This window comes from Hyposmocoma kahamanoa, unplaced genomic scaffold, assembly GCF_003589595.1.
Source record: "Hyposmocoma kahamanoa isolate Upper Pololo Valley unplaced genomic scaffold, ASM358959v1 100021, whole genome shotgun sequence".
NCBI lineage: Eukaryota > Metazoa > Arthropoda > Insecta > Lepidoptera > Cosmopterigidae > Hyposmocoma > Hyposmocoma kahamanoa.
Window position 1 is genome coordinate 5,082,020 of NW_020653200.1, and position 15,440 is coordinate 5,097,459.

General features: G+C 35.2%; 1 protein-coding gene across 1 annotated transcript; it reads right to left on the reverse strand.

The window, feature by feature from the left end:
• Positions 1 to 4,522: 4,522 nt before the first annotated feature.
• LOC113240530 (nuclear receptor subfamily 2 group E member 1-like) lies at positions 4,523 to 9,695 on the reverse strand. Its single transcript, XM_026477863.1, has 7 exons — positions 9,549 to 9,695; positions 8,975 to 9,090; positions 5,984 to 6,403; positions 5,629 to 5,784; positions 5,160 to 5,525; positions 4,880 to 5,026; positions 4,523 to 4,755 (listed from the first exon to the last, which is right to left on the reverse strand). The coding sequence occupies exons 1-7, from the start codon at positions 9,677 to 9,679 to the stop codon at positions 4,523 to 4,525; spliced, it is 1,569 nt and encodes a 522-aa protein (XP_026333648.1). The 5' UTR covers positions 9,680 to 9,695.
• Positions 9,696 to 15,440: the final 5,745 nt, after the last annotated feature.

Sequence of the window (15,440 nt, forward strand, 5' to 3'; positions counted from 1 at the left end):
TGCTCAATAGAAGCAGCCGGTCTGGTAGCCAATGATTTGGCTGAATTATTAATATAATATGATAGCATCTCTGCTATCTGTCTCCTAAAATAACTAGTAAGATAATACCTATCTTTAGTCAAATAAAAATATTTACTAATAAAATTATTAGTATCCATAAAATGAAATTTACTATAATGAAATGTCAAGCTGTGTAATGTCCTATTTAAGTTATGCCTCAAATTATTTTCACTTGTTGTGAGGCAATTGCTGAAGGGAAAAGCTAACAAAATAATTTCTTTTATATTAATTAAATTATTTAATTGTGAAAAATATTGTATTAAATCTTTTTTGTTACATTTTCCTCTTCTGCCAATTAAAATTATTAATGTAGTGTCTTTGTCAAACTTAGTTGACAAAATACTATCTAATATTTTACAGTATGTTGCACCTGGCATGCAAATATTTGTTAATTTTAATCCTAGGTGGTTAAGTTGCAAACCTATATTTTTACCCATTTCATCACTATACATAACTATATTAATCTATATTAATAAATCTGAATACACGAAGGCGGACACGACTGTTCTCATTTCTAAATCCACGATGGCGGACACGTCTTTTCGAATAAATGCAGTATGGGAATCGTTTTCGAGGTATCGAGGTGCTCATCACATATATGGCATTTATTTCTAAATCCAAGATGGCGGACACGACTTTTGAAATAAATGCAATATGGGTATCATTTTCGAGGTATTTGGGGGTGCTCATTACGAACATGGCACTCATTTCTAAATCCAAGATGGCGGGCACGATTTTTCATATAATGGCAAGTTGGGGATCGTTTTCAAGGTATTTGGGGGTGCTCATTAGGAATATAGCACTTATTTCTAAATCCAAGATGGCGGACATGACTTTTCAAATAATAGCAAGTTGGGTGTCGTTTTCGAGGTATTTGGGGGTGCTCATTAAGAACATGGCACTAATTTCTAAATCCAAGATGGCGGGCACGATTTTTCGAATAATGGCAAGTTGGGTGTTGTTTTCAAGGTATTAGGGACTGCTCATTCCGAATATAGCATATATTTCTAAATCCAAGATGGCAAAGAATTAGAAAAAGAAGAATTAGAAGTCTTGTCCTCCATCTTGTGTTCAGATATACATGCCATTTCCTTATGGTTTACCAAAAATACATTTTTGAAAATTGTTTTTAACCATCTTGGATTTAGAAATTAATGCTACATTCGTAATAAGCACTCTAAAACTCCTCGAAAACGTCTATAATTCTCAATCGTTTCTGTCCTTATGAAACCTTATTAAATACTACCCAATTCTTATTTAACTCATATATGAACAAAAATCTACAAGCGAGTTTAAGTGCGGCTATCGAATTTGAATATATAAATAGCCTGATATTATCTGTGGGTATGTTTACATGAAAAGTACACGATAACAATTAAGAACCTGAACCTGAAAGTTATTTATACACGATTTTGGAGAACTGACGATGACTTTTTAGTCAGTGTTAGTTTCCTGAAATAATTTTAGCTAAGAACTTTCGAGTCTGGCCAAGACAATTTTTTTAAATGAGTGTATGATGAACAAGAATAATGATTTTTCACATGAAACTAATGAAGGCAAATACTAAATATATTTCGTAAAAATAGCTAACGTAAATTCCCTACAATTTTGTTGCGGCGGTGTACATTTGTAGAAATTTTGCACCCGTCGCGATATTGCCTATTCTCAAAAAATTACGTAATATAATTATTTTGGAACAAAATAGCAAAATGGGGAGAAAAAACTCGTTACTTTGCAACATTTTCGTATCTTGTTGCAACGAAATTAATTTTCTGTTTTAGTGAATATTTACATAAAAATACAAGTTGAAACGCGTTACTTCCTTGTGGAATGTGATGTTAGTGTCTATTTTATATTTGTCTGATCTATTTTTAAGCCCAATTACCGCACATTTCGTCATTTTTAGCAAAAATTTTTGAGCTGCTCGCGGTGCAACTTGACCTTGAGCACTGACAGCCCGCTCGCTCGTGTAAGCCCATAGGGCGTCCTACAATTTGCCTCACTTAGCGTGTCGGGCTAGGTTTCTATGCGTTATTATTCTAAGATATCGTCTCTATCTTTGTCGTTAACGAGTAAAAAAAACGTGCGTCATTGTATCTTGTATGATATTAACAAAACTGTATGGTATACAGAACCTCATCTTCTTAAGTTTCAGAAAGCAAATTACTATTATTCCGTGATCCGTGAAAGAAAATTGTATATTTATGGTAAGAAACCGTCATTCGCCATCCTAGAAATGAACAGATTTAAAATAAAGAAAGAACACCCTTTTTCATATGCACAGCAACCAACCAATTTTCACAAAATTAGAAATGCGCTAGTGTTGACTTACATTTATTTTTAGATAAGTACTATTTTCTTTTATTTGATTTAAAACAAGAGATTATTTTTAAGCAGCCACTCGTATATTGCGTAATAAATGCCTACTTCTAGATATGACATTAGTCGGCAGAGAGACGATAAATCAATTAACAAAAGACAGATAAGTCTAGTGATTCCAAAAGTGATTTTGATTAGAACTTATCAGTAATAAAAAGTAAACTCACCCGAAAACTCAAGGCATTCCAATTCTCTTATCGAAACAATTTAAAGTTTCCCATACGAATATATTAACAAGTAATGCACTGTGTATGGGAAATCAAAAGTTGCATTTATAAATAATGCCGTGTTAAGAAGTCACGGGTTAATTAAAAACAAACCTGAATAATATTTACATACTTGCGTAACTAACAATGTGCCAACGAATAAATTAAATTTTTAGTGATATCTACATATTGCAATTATCTCAACCTTTATAGAAGTGCAACGCTAAATACTACGATTTTGAACAAGCACACAGAGACAAGTAGAGAAAGCAAAGCTTTATCGAAAACCCCCTTCTTGTTACGTATAAAAAATGTTTGACATAAGATGGGCGCTTTATTCACCACAAAGTTTCCCTTGCTCTGCTCATCACTGTACCTATACTTGGTCTAAAATCGGAGTATTCTGTATTACTGACTTATTATATAAAGGCAGCGGCATGTACATACCTACATAATTAAGTACTATTAATTATAGTGACGTAACTTTAAGAATAACCTAATTAATAGGACGACCTAGCTATACATTAACAAATAATTGTAATCACCAAAATAGTTGACTAAAATTGCCAACAGTGTAGAACCTCTAGTTATACAATATTTAATGCTAGATATTTTGAGTATTAGTTGAGATCATTTGCTGTTATAGCGTTACACAAAGATGTTGGTAGGTACACTGGTTTCGTTTTAGTAGGTTTTGATGATTATAGTAATTGAGGATAGTAAAAAAACAGTTCTTGTAGTTTATTCAGCTGTAGGTACCTAAGGTATATTTTATGTTGCTTTTAGAGGACACTTTTGTGTGTTCCATCTTTAGCTAGGTACTGAATCAAAAGCATGGACGGCGCTATGCCGCAAATGTAGATTATGGCATTGGTAAACGCGGGCGCGGATACGAATTTTTCATCGTTCAAATCTGCAGATTCGGATATGAGACAAAAACAGTATTTTTCTTTTCAAAATTTAAATAAAAAAATTTAAGTAAAAGATAATAATTCTACACAAGTTAATTAAACAGGAGATGAAAAGTAGAAGGCATGGTAATATTTCGAAATCTATAAATACGTGAAGTTTTCAAAGATGTCGTCGACTGTTCTTTACACGAATATTATTATTTCAAACGTTACATATCGGCTTCTTGAATGAAAGAGTTCCAAACACTTAACACTTGTTGAAGGAGACGGCATAATTGCTTACAAAAATCAATTTACATTCAAACAAAATTCCCAACTACCGTTAGTGTAACGTATACTCAATAATTTTTGTTTGAAAAACAAAGAGGTCGTTGCTACACTACGTGCTGCTGAATTCCTCGATTGACTAATTAGCACTGAGGGAGATGAGGTTTATAAAGCCCAGCCGGAAACAAAGCCCAGTATTAAAATATAAAGTAATTCGTACAACAGTCCAAGCACAAATAGAAATCACACATGCAATCAGCTGGCAAAATAGTTTAGGTTGCGTGTGTCGCCATTTGGTCAGTAGTGTCCAAAAATGTGTGTGCATCGTTGTGTGTAAAAACACTTTATTTTAAATAAAGGTGGGTCTTAAATACTAAATACGCGATCTGTGTGAGGCCTGCACCCGATAATCTGATCGTGACCTGCGAAACATTCGTATCCGCAAAAAATCTGAGTCGTTTGATTCGAATTCCGGATACAGAAGCAGATATTTAAAAATATGCTAATTAAGCAGGTGTCTGCGGCATCCCTAGTCAAAAATATTGACGTGATTCGTACTTAACAAAAATTTAAACTTTTTTGTTTATTTTATTTATAATATTAATCAAGTGGCTAGTATGATAAACAATGTTTACTGGAATATAGGGTTTTATACAACAGGACAAGAAAGAACGAATCGTATCGACACCGAGTATAAATTCACAAAGAAGTGTAGAGTAGAATTTTCGAGAGGGTAGTTTTAATATTTTCTGTGGTTGTGCTGGGGAAGAGAAGGAGATCGAGTAGAGACCGCGCCGCTAGGCAACAGACTGCTGGCAGGAGCAGCAATAGGCGACAAGCTCGCGCCTCTCGTCCGCTGCAGTGCCGCTGCATCGATATTAATGCTGTTTCTTGGAGAGATTCAATATGCGGCCAATATGTATCAAGAACTTCTGAAAAGAAGCCATAAATACCATATTCAGATCTATGTGTGATTGTGGATATAGATAGCACATTGATCTACTTGTATAATACACTTAAACATTTCATTGGAGACGGTTTTATTAAAATATTCACCTGTTCGAAACAAAAGCGTCGATCTTAAGTAATCGTACTCTGCCTTATCAAGTCTGCAACGCGATATTTTATCCAGCACCACGGCGAAGTTTCTCAATTCATCCTTAATGTTGGGGCGCTTCACCGACATTACGGAAGTGATATGATCTGTTATTGAGATAAATGTAGGTAAATAAAAGTCGTCCAAGGAAAGTTACTTTTGCCAGGAAGTATTCAATAAACCGTGGAAAATATTTTATCAAATGGATTAAGTACTAATGAGCAAAATTAAGGCAGATACCTTCATCAAAGTAAAAAGAATGCTGCGCCGCTGTGAGAATGAATATCTCCCTCCAATTGCCACACAGAAGAGAGCACTGTTCTGTTCTTTTCAGTTGAAGAAACGATGGCACTGTGTAAAGCCATTTCACTGCCAGCAACAGTAACTTTGCAGCCGGTTCGTACACTTCTCCAGACAATGTCCATTGCTCGTAGAAACGTTTCGAGTCGACTTGTACGCTCATAGATTTCGAGCCTTCTGATTGAACGGTTTTCTGTCTTTCCTTCATATATTCCGTAAACACATCGTCTTTGTACTGAGTTTCCTGGATTTTTTCAGAATTTCTTGATACTATGTGCGCTGGATGGCCAAATTTTGTTGGAGAATCTAAATTTATAAAACTTAGTTGTAAAAAATATTACAGAACAAAACAAGTTGTTTATTACAAATTAAGTAATATGCAACCACGAAAATAATTTAGTTCGCTCACCCTCTCTCTGTATGTAATTAGAAACGGAGTCTGATTTGAAGGCTTCTTCGGAACTTGAAACCTCGTCTTCTTTTAGTTTGTCTGAGTGCTGCGAGTCAGGTTTGTCGGCTACGTCTACGTGAAGAGGCCGGTCGAGTTTTGGAGACGACATGGTTTCTGATTACAGAAAACAAGGCAACATAATAAAGGAAACCGTAGGAAACGTGTACATTATAAAAACTGATTACCTAGACATTGTTCGTATCTACTGAAAGTTTTAGGAAGTCGTGCTATAAAGGTAAATAAAATATACCTAGCTCAAGCTGTAAGCTTAAACACTTATAAGTTAAAAGTATTTGGATTTCCGCGTACTTACTGCATGTTTGCTCGGTGGGAGCCGTAGTGTCGCTGGAAATGACGGGCGGGTAGAACACGTTGGGTGGAAAGTAGCTGGGGTGCGGAACTGGGTATTGCAGCGGGCTCGACAGCAGGGAGATCTTGAAAGGATTCAACGAACCCAGCGAGCCCACTTGAAGCGAATTTAGGTGCGAAATATCCGACGTGGATATTGACTCAGGCAGTCTCGAAAAATCCTGGAAACTTTCTAGGAAGGGATTGTGTGTGACTGTGTCCGGCGTGCGGAGGTTATAACTATGTAATGGGGGAAACACGGAGAAGGTAAGTGGCGTATGAGTGGGGAATAGCGAGTGTGATCGAGAGATTGGATAGCCGAACTTATGCAGGGCCATCTGGGGAGCCGAGACGCCCGGACGCGGTGCGCGTTCGTGCTGCACCGCTATAACAATTTAAAATATATTCGTAAACTTACTTCCTATTTAATTCACTTTAGACGTTTAATAGTTTTTATTAGAAAAGAAGTTCAAATATAAGGTATTACAATAAAAGCTTAAACGCTAAAATGTAAAACTAGTATTGAATTGTATTGATTTTAATATTATTATAGTAAATATTATTGAAGACGTCAAGACAAATGGTACAAATAATAAGAAAGCATCATCGCATTCGTAAAGTTGGCAACAATTTTGATAAATCGCAACTAAATGATTGCTGAACTAGACTCTACATTAGGTACAAGTGTTGTACAAAAGAGGCGTCAGCGAGGGCAAAAAGGTCGTAGGGCGAGAACAATTTGTTATGTAAATAAATATCTGTGTGAATCGCGGCTGCGGTTGACACCTCGAGTGTTTGACTTCGCACCCTCCACATAGTAAGGTCAAGATGCGCGTATAAAGTTAGTTAACGTTTACTCCGTTACGTTAGCAAAAAAGTAGGTATGTGTTTTAATTTAACGGGTATAATAATTAAAAGATACTTGAGACACGAACTAAGCTTTGTTTCGATGTTGTAACGTAATCGCAAAACAGTAGATAAATAAGTAGATATAATCGAGCATAGATACCGTGTGAACGATGGTGTTCAAGTCAGAAAGCGGTGATCGTATCAACGATAGAAATAAGATATAAAGCGCGTGAATTTTTCCCGCTCGGCAGCCGCAAACACTTGAGATGTCCCCTAATGGAAAAGACATGCTGCAAAGTGGAGGACAGTGGATAAATACTTTATTGAGGCAATGCTTTCTTCATAGATATGTAGGTATTGATTGCTCCGTTTCTCTAAAATGCTTAATTTAATATTCCAAAATAAATCATCATTTCAGAAGCTTGATATTACAAAAAATATATTAACTTTTTGCTCAAAATGAACGTAACCCTTTGAGTAAGGTAAATGTTCCAGTGGTTGACACTGTCCCAATGTAACACACTTTTGCATTTTTTCTCAAAAAATAAGAAAACAAACATTGATATTACTCCAAAACCGTGTTAAATGTACTTGTAACGACATCTATGAATTTAATTTAAAAGCATTCATCGATTCATTCAATAATTTTTGAATATGGCGAAAGTTTGCGAGCAGGTGATCGGAGTGTAACGTGCGTCGCTCTTGTTATAGAAATCGTTAAGACTTTGAGTAGCTCAAGTGAATTTATCAGGCGGAATATTATTAATTACCGGTAAGTGTTTATAAAAACTATTAGATAACTGTAAAAACAATTAATTTTGTGTGTATTTATTGATGTATATCGTTTATATTTTATTTTAGAGGCATGTCAAACACTGGTGCAAAATTTTAATGTTTACTAGTAGTTGACACCCATGTCAAGCACTCCTATACATGAATTTTTTTTCAAACTTAATTTCGACCATTTGGTACGGACGGAGAACATAAGTTTAGATTACTCTGTTAGTGACAAGTTTCTATGGGTAGTTCGAGTAGTGTTTGACATGGGTATCAAAAACTGTTTTACTACGGGGACCCAATAATTGACAGTTGTATATTGAGGTGTCAAGCACTACGGGTATTGTTCAATGTAAAAATGCCACTAAGGCTGTCGCCTTATTCTGATGATGACGTATTGAAGGCGGTACACGAAGTATCAAGATGAATTCCTATCGCAGCAGCTGCGAGAAAATATGGGATATCGCGGATTATTTTACTGTATAAAATTTTACTAACTTAAAATTTCATTAAATTTATATCAACATTTTAGTAACTCATTTTTATTTGAAATTTGGCATAGAGACTCTAGGTGAAGTACGCATTATTTTGGGTCCTTTAATATAACTACACCTTTTTGTTACATCCGTATATTTTCTATTTCTAGTTTATATTTTGTATGTTTTTGCACGCACTTACTCACCTTGATTACAAAGGTAAGTAAGTATTTATTAATTTTAATAAAAGCTTCTCGATTGATTATGGTTTTTCTTATTTTTTAAATTTATTGTTATCAAGTGATTAATGCAGTTAAATAACTATGAAATCTTATATAACGTCTTGTCCTGTATAATGTCCTGTGTACTCCGATCTCACTATACCATAGTCAACTATTGGGACATTAGAAATTTTGCCTGTCATACACTGGTACAATTTCAGAGGTATCGGAAAACTGGAATATATTAATAATGCCTGTGATTATTATAAATTTTATAGTTCCTATAAGATAAATGACACCGTTTAATATGTTAACATACCTAAGTAGTCAGTATGACTGATAATTAAGTACTTTTTTGGCAAAATACGTGATTTTCCGTCTAAAAGCGTCAACCACTGGAACATTTACCTTACAACGTAAATATTAGGGAAATATGTTTTTCTTTGTTATTCGTTTGTTTGGTGTCCTAAACATATTAACTTACATAACGGCATGCATTTTTTCTTAATATGATTAACTCTATTTTCCGATGATTAAGATTTATTAAATATTCAAATGTTTAATAAGCCGAACATATTTCATAAAGTCGGGAATCCCATATTATTATTTTTATTTCTTATTTTTATATCTTACCATCTTTCTTCATGTTCACTTTGAGGCACTTGGAGAAGCGGCAAGCTTGGCATTGGTTGCGTCGCGTCACGTCAACCACGCATCTTCCATTCTCCTTGCAGACGTAGTCCAGATTACTGTTACAATGGTTTGAAGTAAATAACATCGGTAATTCATCATAATAATACACCTAATCTGGTCTCCATTCTTGGCAAAGGCATTGTGAGATGTTGTAGTTTAGTTACATTTAAGAGCAGTTACACACAGCTAGTTTTAACAGCAATGCAAAAGCGATGTAAGCAAGATGCAAACGCGATGCACTAGCTAATCGTCTACCTTTACACATACGCGCGATTTTAAGCAGCTACGCAAGCGCCCGACTGCATCGATATAAACACGCGATTGCATCGCTACACTTGGGATTTATAGGCGATTGCATCGCGAATTTCTATCGACGTAGTCGCGCGTTTACATCGATGCTAAAAGAAGTCGTGTATAACTACCCTAAGTCTAGTTACAAATAAACCTTTTTGCAAAACCGTCTCTCACTCGTAGCGAATACAATAAAGTGCCTTTTTGTGTTATAGTTTTATACCGTCTAATACTCCGCTTGAAGAAGCCTCGACAACCGTCGCAAGATGGCACGCCGTAATGCTTGCCCGAGGCTTTGTCGCCGCAGACCCGACACAGCGACTCTGGCTTACCGCCTCCGCCGTGCGCCTCCATGACGCTCTTTCTAACCGGCTTCAAAAAGGAGAGATTTATTTTTAGCTAATTAAAGAGCTGGTATTTATGCAGGGTGTCCCACTGTCCCCAATTTCATGATCTTCCTTTTATTTGAGACGCTATGTTATTTAGAAGAAAACAATCCTTATGGCTTTTAATCAGTACAGTAAAAGTACAAGTGTTTTTTTTCACATTTGGCGATTCGATTCCAGGCGTCAGACTGGCGATTATTTATAATTATGAATAAAGTTCGAAATGAAATCAAAATGAAGTCTTCTTTATGTAAAATTTTCTATCTAAGGTATTTAAGGTACTTGCCCTCAGTGTGGCATAGCCGTGAGACACCCTATATAGCGTACAAACTGGCAATTACATAGAACTCATCTCGCGGTGCATTCGCATTGCATATCGCCAGACGTCATACTCGCCATTAATGATAGAATTGTAGAAGTGTTTATTGTTGTGTTTGTGGTAGTTATAACAAGAGTTCCTCAAATTTAGAATTGTTCAGCTTTTCATACCAATCCGCGATCCTGGTAATAAACATATCAATAGAGAAACGAATATAAGTAAGTACTTACTGCATGTTTTTTTTATGATATCAAGTGACGGGACTTGTCCATAGCAGCTGCAGTACCACTCAGAGCTTTAGATCACAAATATCTGAGGGGCGCTGCCACTGCACCCGTCACCCAGAGACATAAGTTGACAAGACCTTTGTGCTTGTTTCACTAGTACCCTTACCCTTCAAAGCCGGAACGCAGTAAAGCTCACATTACTGCTTGGCGGGATTAATAGGTAAAGTGGCAGTACTGGACGAACTCTCTCACGAGGAGCTCTACTGCTACTTCTAGTATAACTACCACTCATTAATGGTTATTTACCCGAGAACCAAAGTAAATAATAATAACATTATTCTGCGAATATACTGTAAAATGCATTATTACATTGTTATTCATAATAATTAATTTAAAAAAATGCGTAATAATCATTTACGTTTGCGGTGCAAACAAATCTATAACATCACAAATGCGTTTCTTGCCGTGGGATATAACATCGTGTCTGTTATTCTGTCTCTGCCTGCCCTGTAATATGTAATAATTCAGACACAGCAGTGTTGTCTTTCACCCATCATCATAAAAAAGAATCATCAAAATCGGTTTACAAATGCCACCGAAGTTATCGCGTAACATAGATACAAAAATATATATATAGTCGAATTGAGAACCTCCTCCTGTTTTGAAGTCGGTTAAAAAACATTAGATGCAATCGCGAAATTTTCTATTTGAACATCTATTCTAACCCTGTCCTATACCTGTGTTGTAGCCGATTGAATGTTATCTACGCTGCTGCGTCCCAACACACGTGAGAATTTAACAATTAAATACAACTCAGCGTTTTCAGGCGGCCCACGGACTGATGTTGTACAAAAATTGTTAAAAATATGCGCATACGAATTATTTGCTACAATAGCTCAATCATATTTCGCCTCAGCTCCGTGTCACGCTTACACCCTAACATAAATGTAAGAAAATTACTGTAAAAGTGAGTTTGAAAGGAATCACCTCGTCATCGTATCAATAAACGATTGATTATTCAAATGGGGAGGGGCACGCGCCACATGGCTACGTAACTCTTTCACGTCGACGGATAATGACAGTTTGATTAGAGTTGTGGTCACATACCAAAAGCTTGAAAATATAATATATACCTTTTTTTATTTAGGTAAGCAGTTATTTAGGACACCATGTTGGTTTCATACATTTACGGAACATTTACATGTACGGAATGTAAATGTAAATGTCGAAGCCAACACGTAGTGCCGCGGAGATTTTGTATATACATGTTTGGTTAGGTAGTATCATGATTCATCTGTCTGGATTTTATTAAGAGATTCTTGAGGTATGGTTTTTCTAATGGGGCTGACATGTTTAATAATGATCAATGCCTCTAAATAAATAAAGATTTTTTAAAAAAAAAGGACTCTACGTCGCAAAGGAATGGTATTTAGGCCAAAGTATTTTTTTATGATACAAACGGGACTAATAAATCCTGTGCGTGGTAGTAAGCGACACGCCTGTCGATAACTGTTGCAGTGCCACTCAGAGCGTTGGATAGCAAAGATCTAAGGGACACTGTTCCTGCGCCCGTCACCCTGAGACACAAGTTGTAAAGTCCCAAGTGCCTGTAATTTCACCAGCATATTTCCCCTACAAAATTGAAACGTAGTTACGGTCACATTACTGCTTGGCGGCAGTAATAGGTAAGTACTTCCCTGGGCGAACTCTTTCACAAAGGAACTCTACTCCTTCTACTAATATAACTATCACTCTTTAATGGTTATTTACCCGAGAACCAAAGTAAATAATAATAATATTTTTTGCGAATTTACTGTAAAATATATTATTATATAGGTCAATTTTGTTAGTCATATTCGATGCAACACCTTGACGCGCCAATCAGAAAGGACTCATCAAAATTAAATAGCGTGTTAGTGAAGTTAGTAAGCTAGACTATCATAGAAAAGACTGAAAATTACAATTATACAATTGGCTACAGTTCTTCAATTTACATACGTAAATACATACTAGAGCACTGCTCTAATTATGTTTAAAGGTAGTTAGTTACCCTTATGACGAATCGTGTATTAAGCTATAAGCACCATACAGTCATTAACTGTTACATTCTTGTATAAGCTGTGGTTGTTGTAATTTCAGGGTTCTTTGAAGGGGGTGAGGGAAGGAGTCAGGGGTAACTTTAACAGCGGGTGGGCGGTTTCCCACGGGGGAGTGTTCCAGCCATTATCTCAAATTATGATGGTTCGCATTGACAAGTGCGTGGCGTGGTGGCTTGCCAGTCGGCACACTGTGCGACACGTATCTGTCTCAATTAATGAATACTTACGTTACTGCCCAAGGATAACATTTCATAAGTCTTAAACTTATTTTATTTACAAATTGTCTATTTGTTGCATATATTTAGTTCTCTACAGATGGTTTAAGAATAAATAAATTGGTTTAAGAAATTGTTCTGAAAGCATGAATTATAATTAAAGCTCTAAGTGGCACTGAAACAGGCGTGCCGATTATTATGAGGCGCACGACTTGTTCTTCACTTAGTAGGCAAATAATAAAAAAAGTCCATGTGTGACTACTTTTTAATCCTTAAAAAATAACGCGCAGTTGCAGCAAATTTCCCTACAGGAGAAGAACCTTCATCATCGAGCAACAATATCAATAGTAACTACTCAAAGCATAAAATTATTAAAAGCGATCTTCAGTCGGTTAGGATTCCCTTCATCAATTAGGGTAAGGTTGCGTTAGTCGTACCACCGCCTAAGTCGTACTCCAGCGATATCTGCTCTCACATGCGTGGGAAGTAATATCTAGTACCTAACATAAATTTGAACTATTAAATTAAGCGAGTAAACATAAGCAAACGGCGGCCGGCCAACGTTCGTGTTGGGAAAAATATGAAAAAGTAAGTTTTTGCACTGCTTTCTTTAAAATTTCTCATTCATTCGGCAGCTATTCCAAGGAAGAATATGGTGGTAAACTTACTTTTTTGGTATTTGTCTATTTTTGACGTATTTTAGCATTCATTTAAGCCCAAGCAAATGGTAGATTTTTTTTGTGTTATAACAGTAATTTTGATTTGAAATTTTCAGGGTGTCGTTGCTTAAGTACCCGTCGAAAATTACGTACGACTAATTTATGAAAATTATTTCTTACTTTTTTTCAGCTAAATAATATATTTGTGTTCAACAAAACTAATTTTGTAGTGCCTTTATTATATAATATGCCTTTATTTGATTACCGAAGCATGTATAATTTTATTTCGATAGAATTTGTCAGTTCATTTCAGGAGAATTTTAATTTTATTTAATTAAAATTTACAATTTTCTTTCAGAAAAATTTACTTATAATTTTATTTCATTACAATTTATAATTGTATTTCCTAAGAGTTTAAAACTTTTGTTTTCTGTGTTCCCCCTTGCACATAAGATTTTGGTATTGTTCTCTCCCTTCAAAAATATTAAGAATTATTTGATTTTAACCACCTTAATACCTGTTTCTAGATTTAAATTGTTATTATGATCTCTTTTTATTAGTACTGTACTATACAGTTTATGATGTCCTGACTGAAATGTTAATCTCAGTACGACTTAGGTTATAGGAGGTACGAATTAGGCGACCAGGTGCCTAAACCGTTCCAAAGGTGCTTTTTTGAAAATCTTGTCAATACCTGACTCAATAAAGGTTTTTTTGTATTTTCTTTAAAACATATTGATAGTAAAATAAATAAAGATCCCGTAGACGCTAACGGTTTTGTTTAATTTAAATAACCTTAAATAATACAGCGGTTTTTTCTTAGGCGGTACGACTAACGCAACCTTACCCTACAGCGGAAAATATCGTCAGTTTGTCAATATCGAACTTAAAGAATATTGCCGAGTATGCAACACTGGCCTCAACAAGATGTCTCTAAGAAATATTATTTAATACTATGCTACAATTTAGTCGAATAATTAAATAATAATTGCCTCCGAAATTAGGTAGAGAAAACTACACCTGAAAATTACCCAATCAAGTAATAAGATCTGTACTCATACAGACAGATCGAGATGAGGCGTGATCGTGTATAAATAAAAGCAAAGCAAGCGGTGCGCTCCAAGCCTATTGTCCCGAAATAGTAACATTATAAAATAACCAGAGAACCCAATTATCACTCCAAAAAAAACAATTGCATTTTCTAAAACAATGTTATATTTTTTTTGTTTCATTGGGCAAAAATAGAATCAGTCCACTAAACATCGAAAGACGCTCCCCAAACAATTATGGCAGAAAATTCGTTTTGTGGTAACGTTTAAAATTTTATTATAATCAAATGTAGTTTTTGTATACCTACTTAGGCAGTTACAAGAACTATAATAATATAAAATATTACCTAATTAAAATAATTAGGTAAAATACCTAAATCTTGTTGAAAACGGGCTCGGTTTAGCCTAGGTAATAAATCAGAATACCCTTGTTTTTGCAGTTTGTCAAAAGCAACAAATTTTCGAATTTTTTGCTAAAATATTGCAGGTTATCAATGGAAGCGTTTTCCTTTTTCGTTCAGAAAAAAACTTTCATCTTCACTTTGGTAAAAAATTGCAAACAATCCTACGCTAATCCATATCGTCAGTACCTACTAATGACATGGATTAGCGTAGGAATGTTACTTCGTATGTTAAAAAAAAGTTACTTCCACTTTACTTTAACTTTACTTACTTAGTAAGTAAAGTTAATATAGGTATATTATAGACTAAATTTGTATTGGAAGTAACTGTGTTTTGTTCATGTTCATTTATTGTAGATACTTCGACCGCCTGTGCACTACGACACTGGTCCACCGATGAACAATTACACCGTATGTGACATTTGGACTTACTACACGGCACCGTTCGGTTATTATCTATTAATGCCAAACATCGAAAGTTTTGACTGCAACGGACAATAATTACTGTGGTATGTGCCTAACCGCTTACAAGCACACCTGGCGCGTAAATGTTGTGAAAAGAAATGATAACACAATAAAGATTGATTTTGATATGAAGCATTTTGATATCCATTTTTGAGATTAACTTAAAGACTCTAAAGACACTCGCTACGCATAGAATGTTAAATATAAACGAAATTAATTTAATATGTATAAATACTTAGGAAATGAAACTATTTTTCCGGATTTAAATCGCGTAGGTATATTTGTTTTTTCAAAC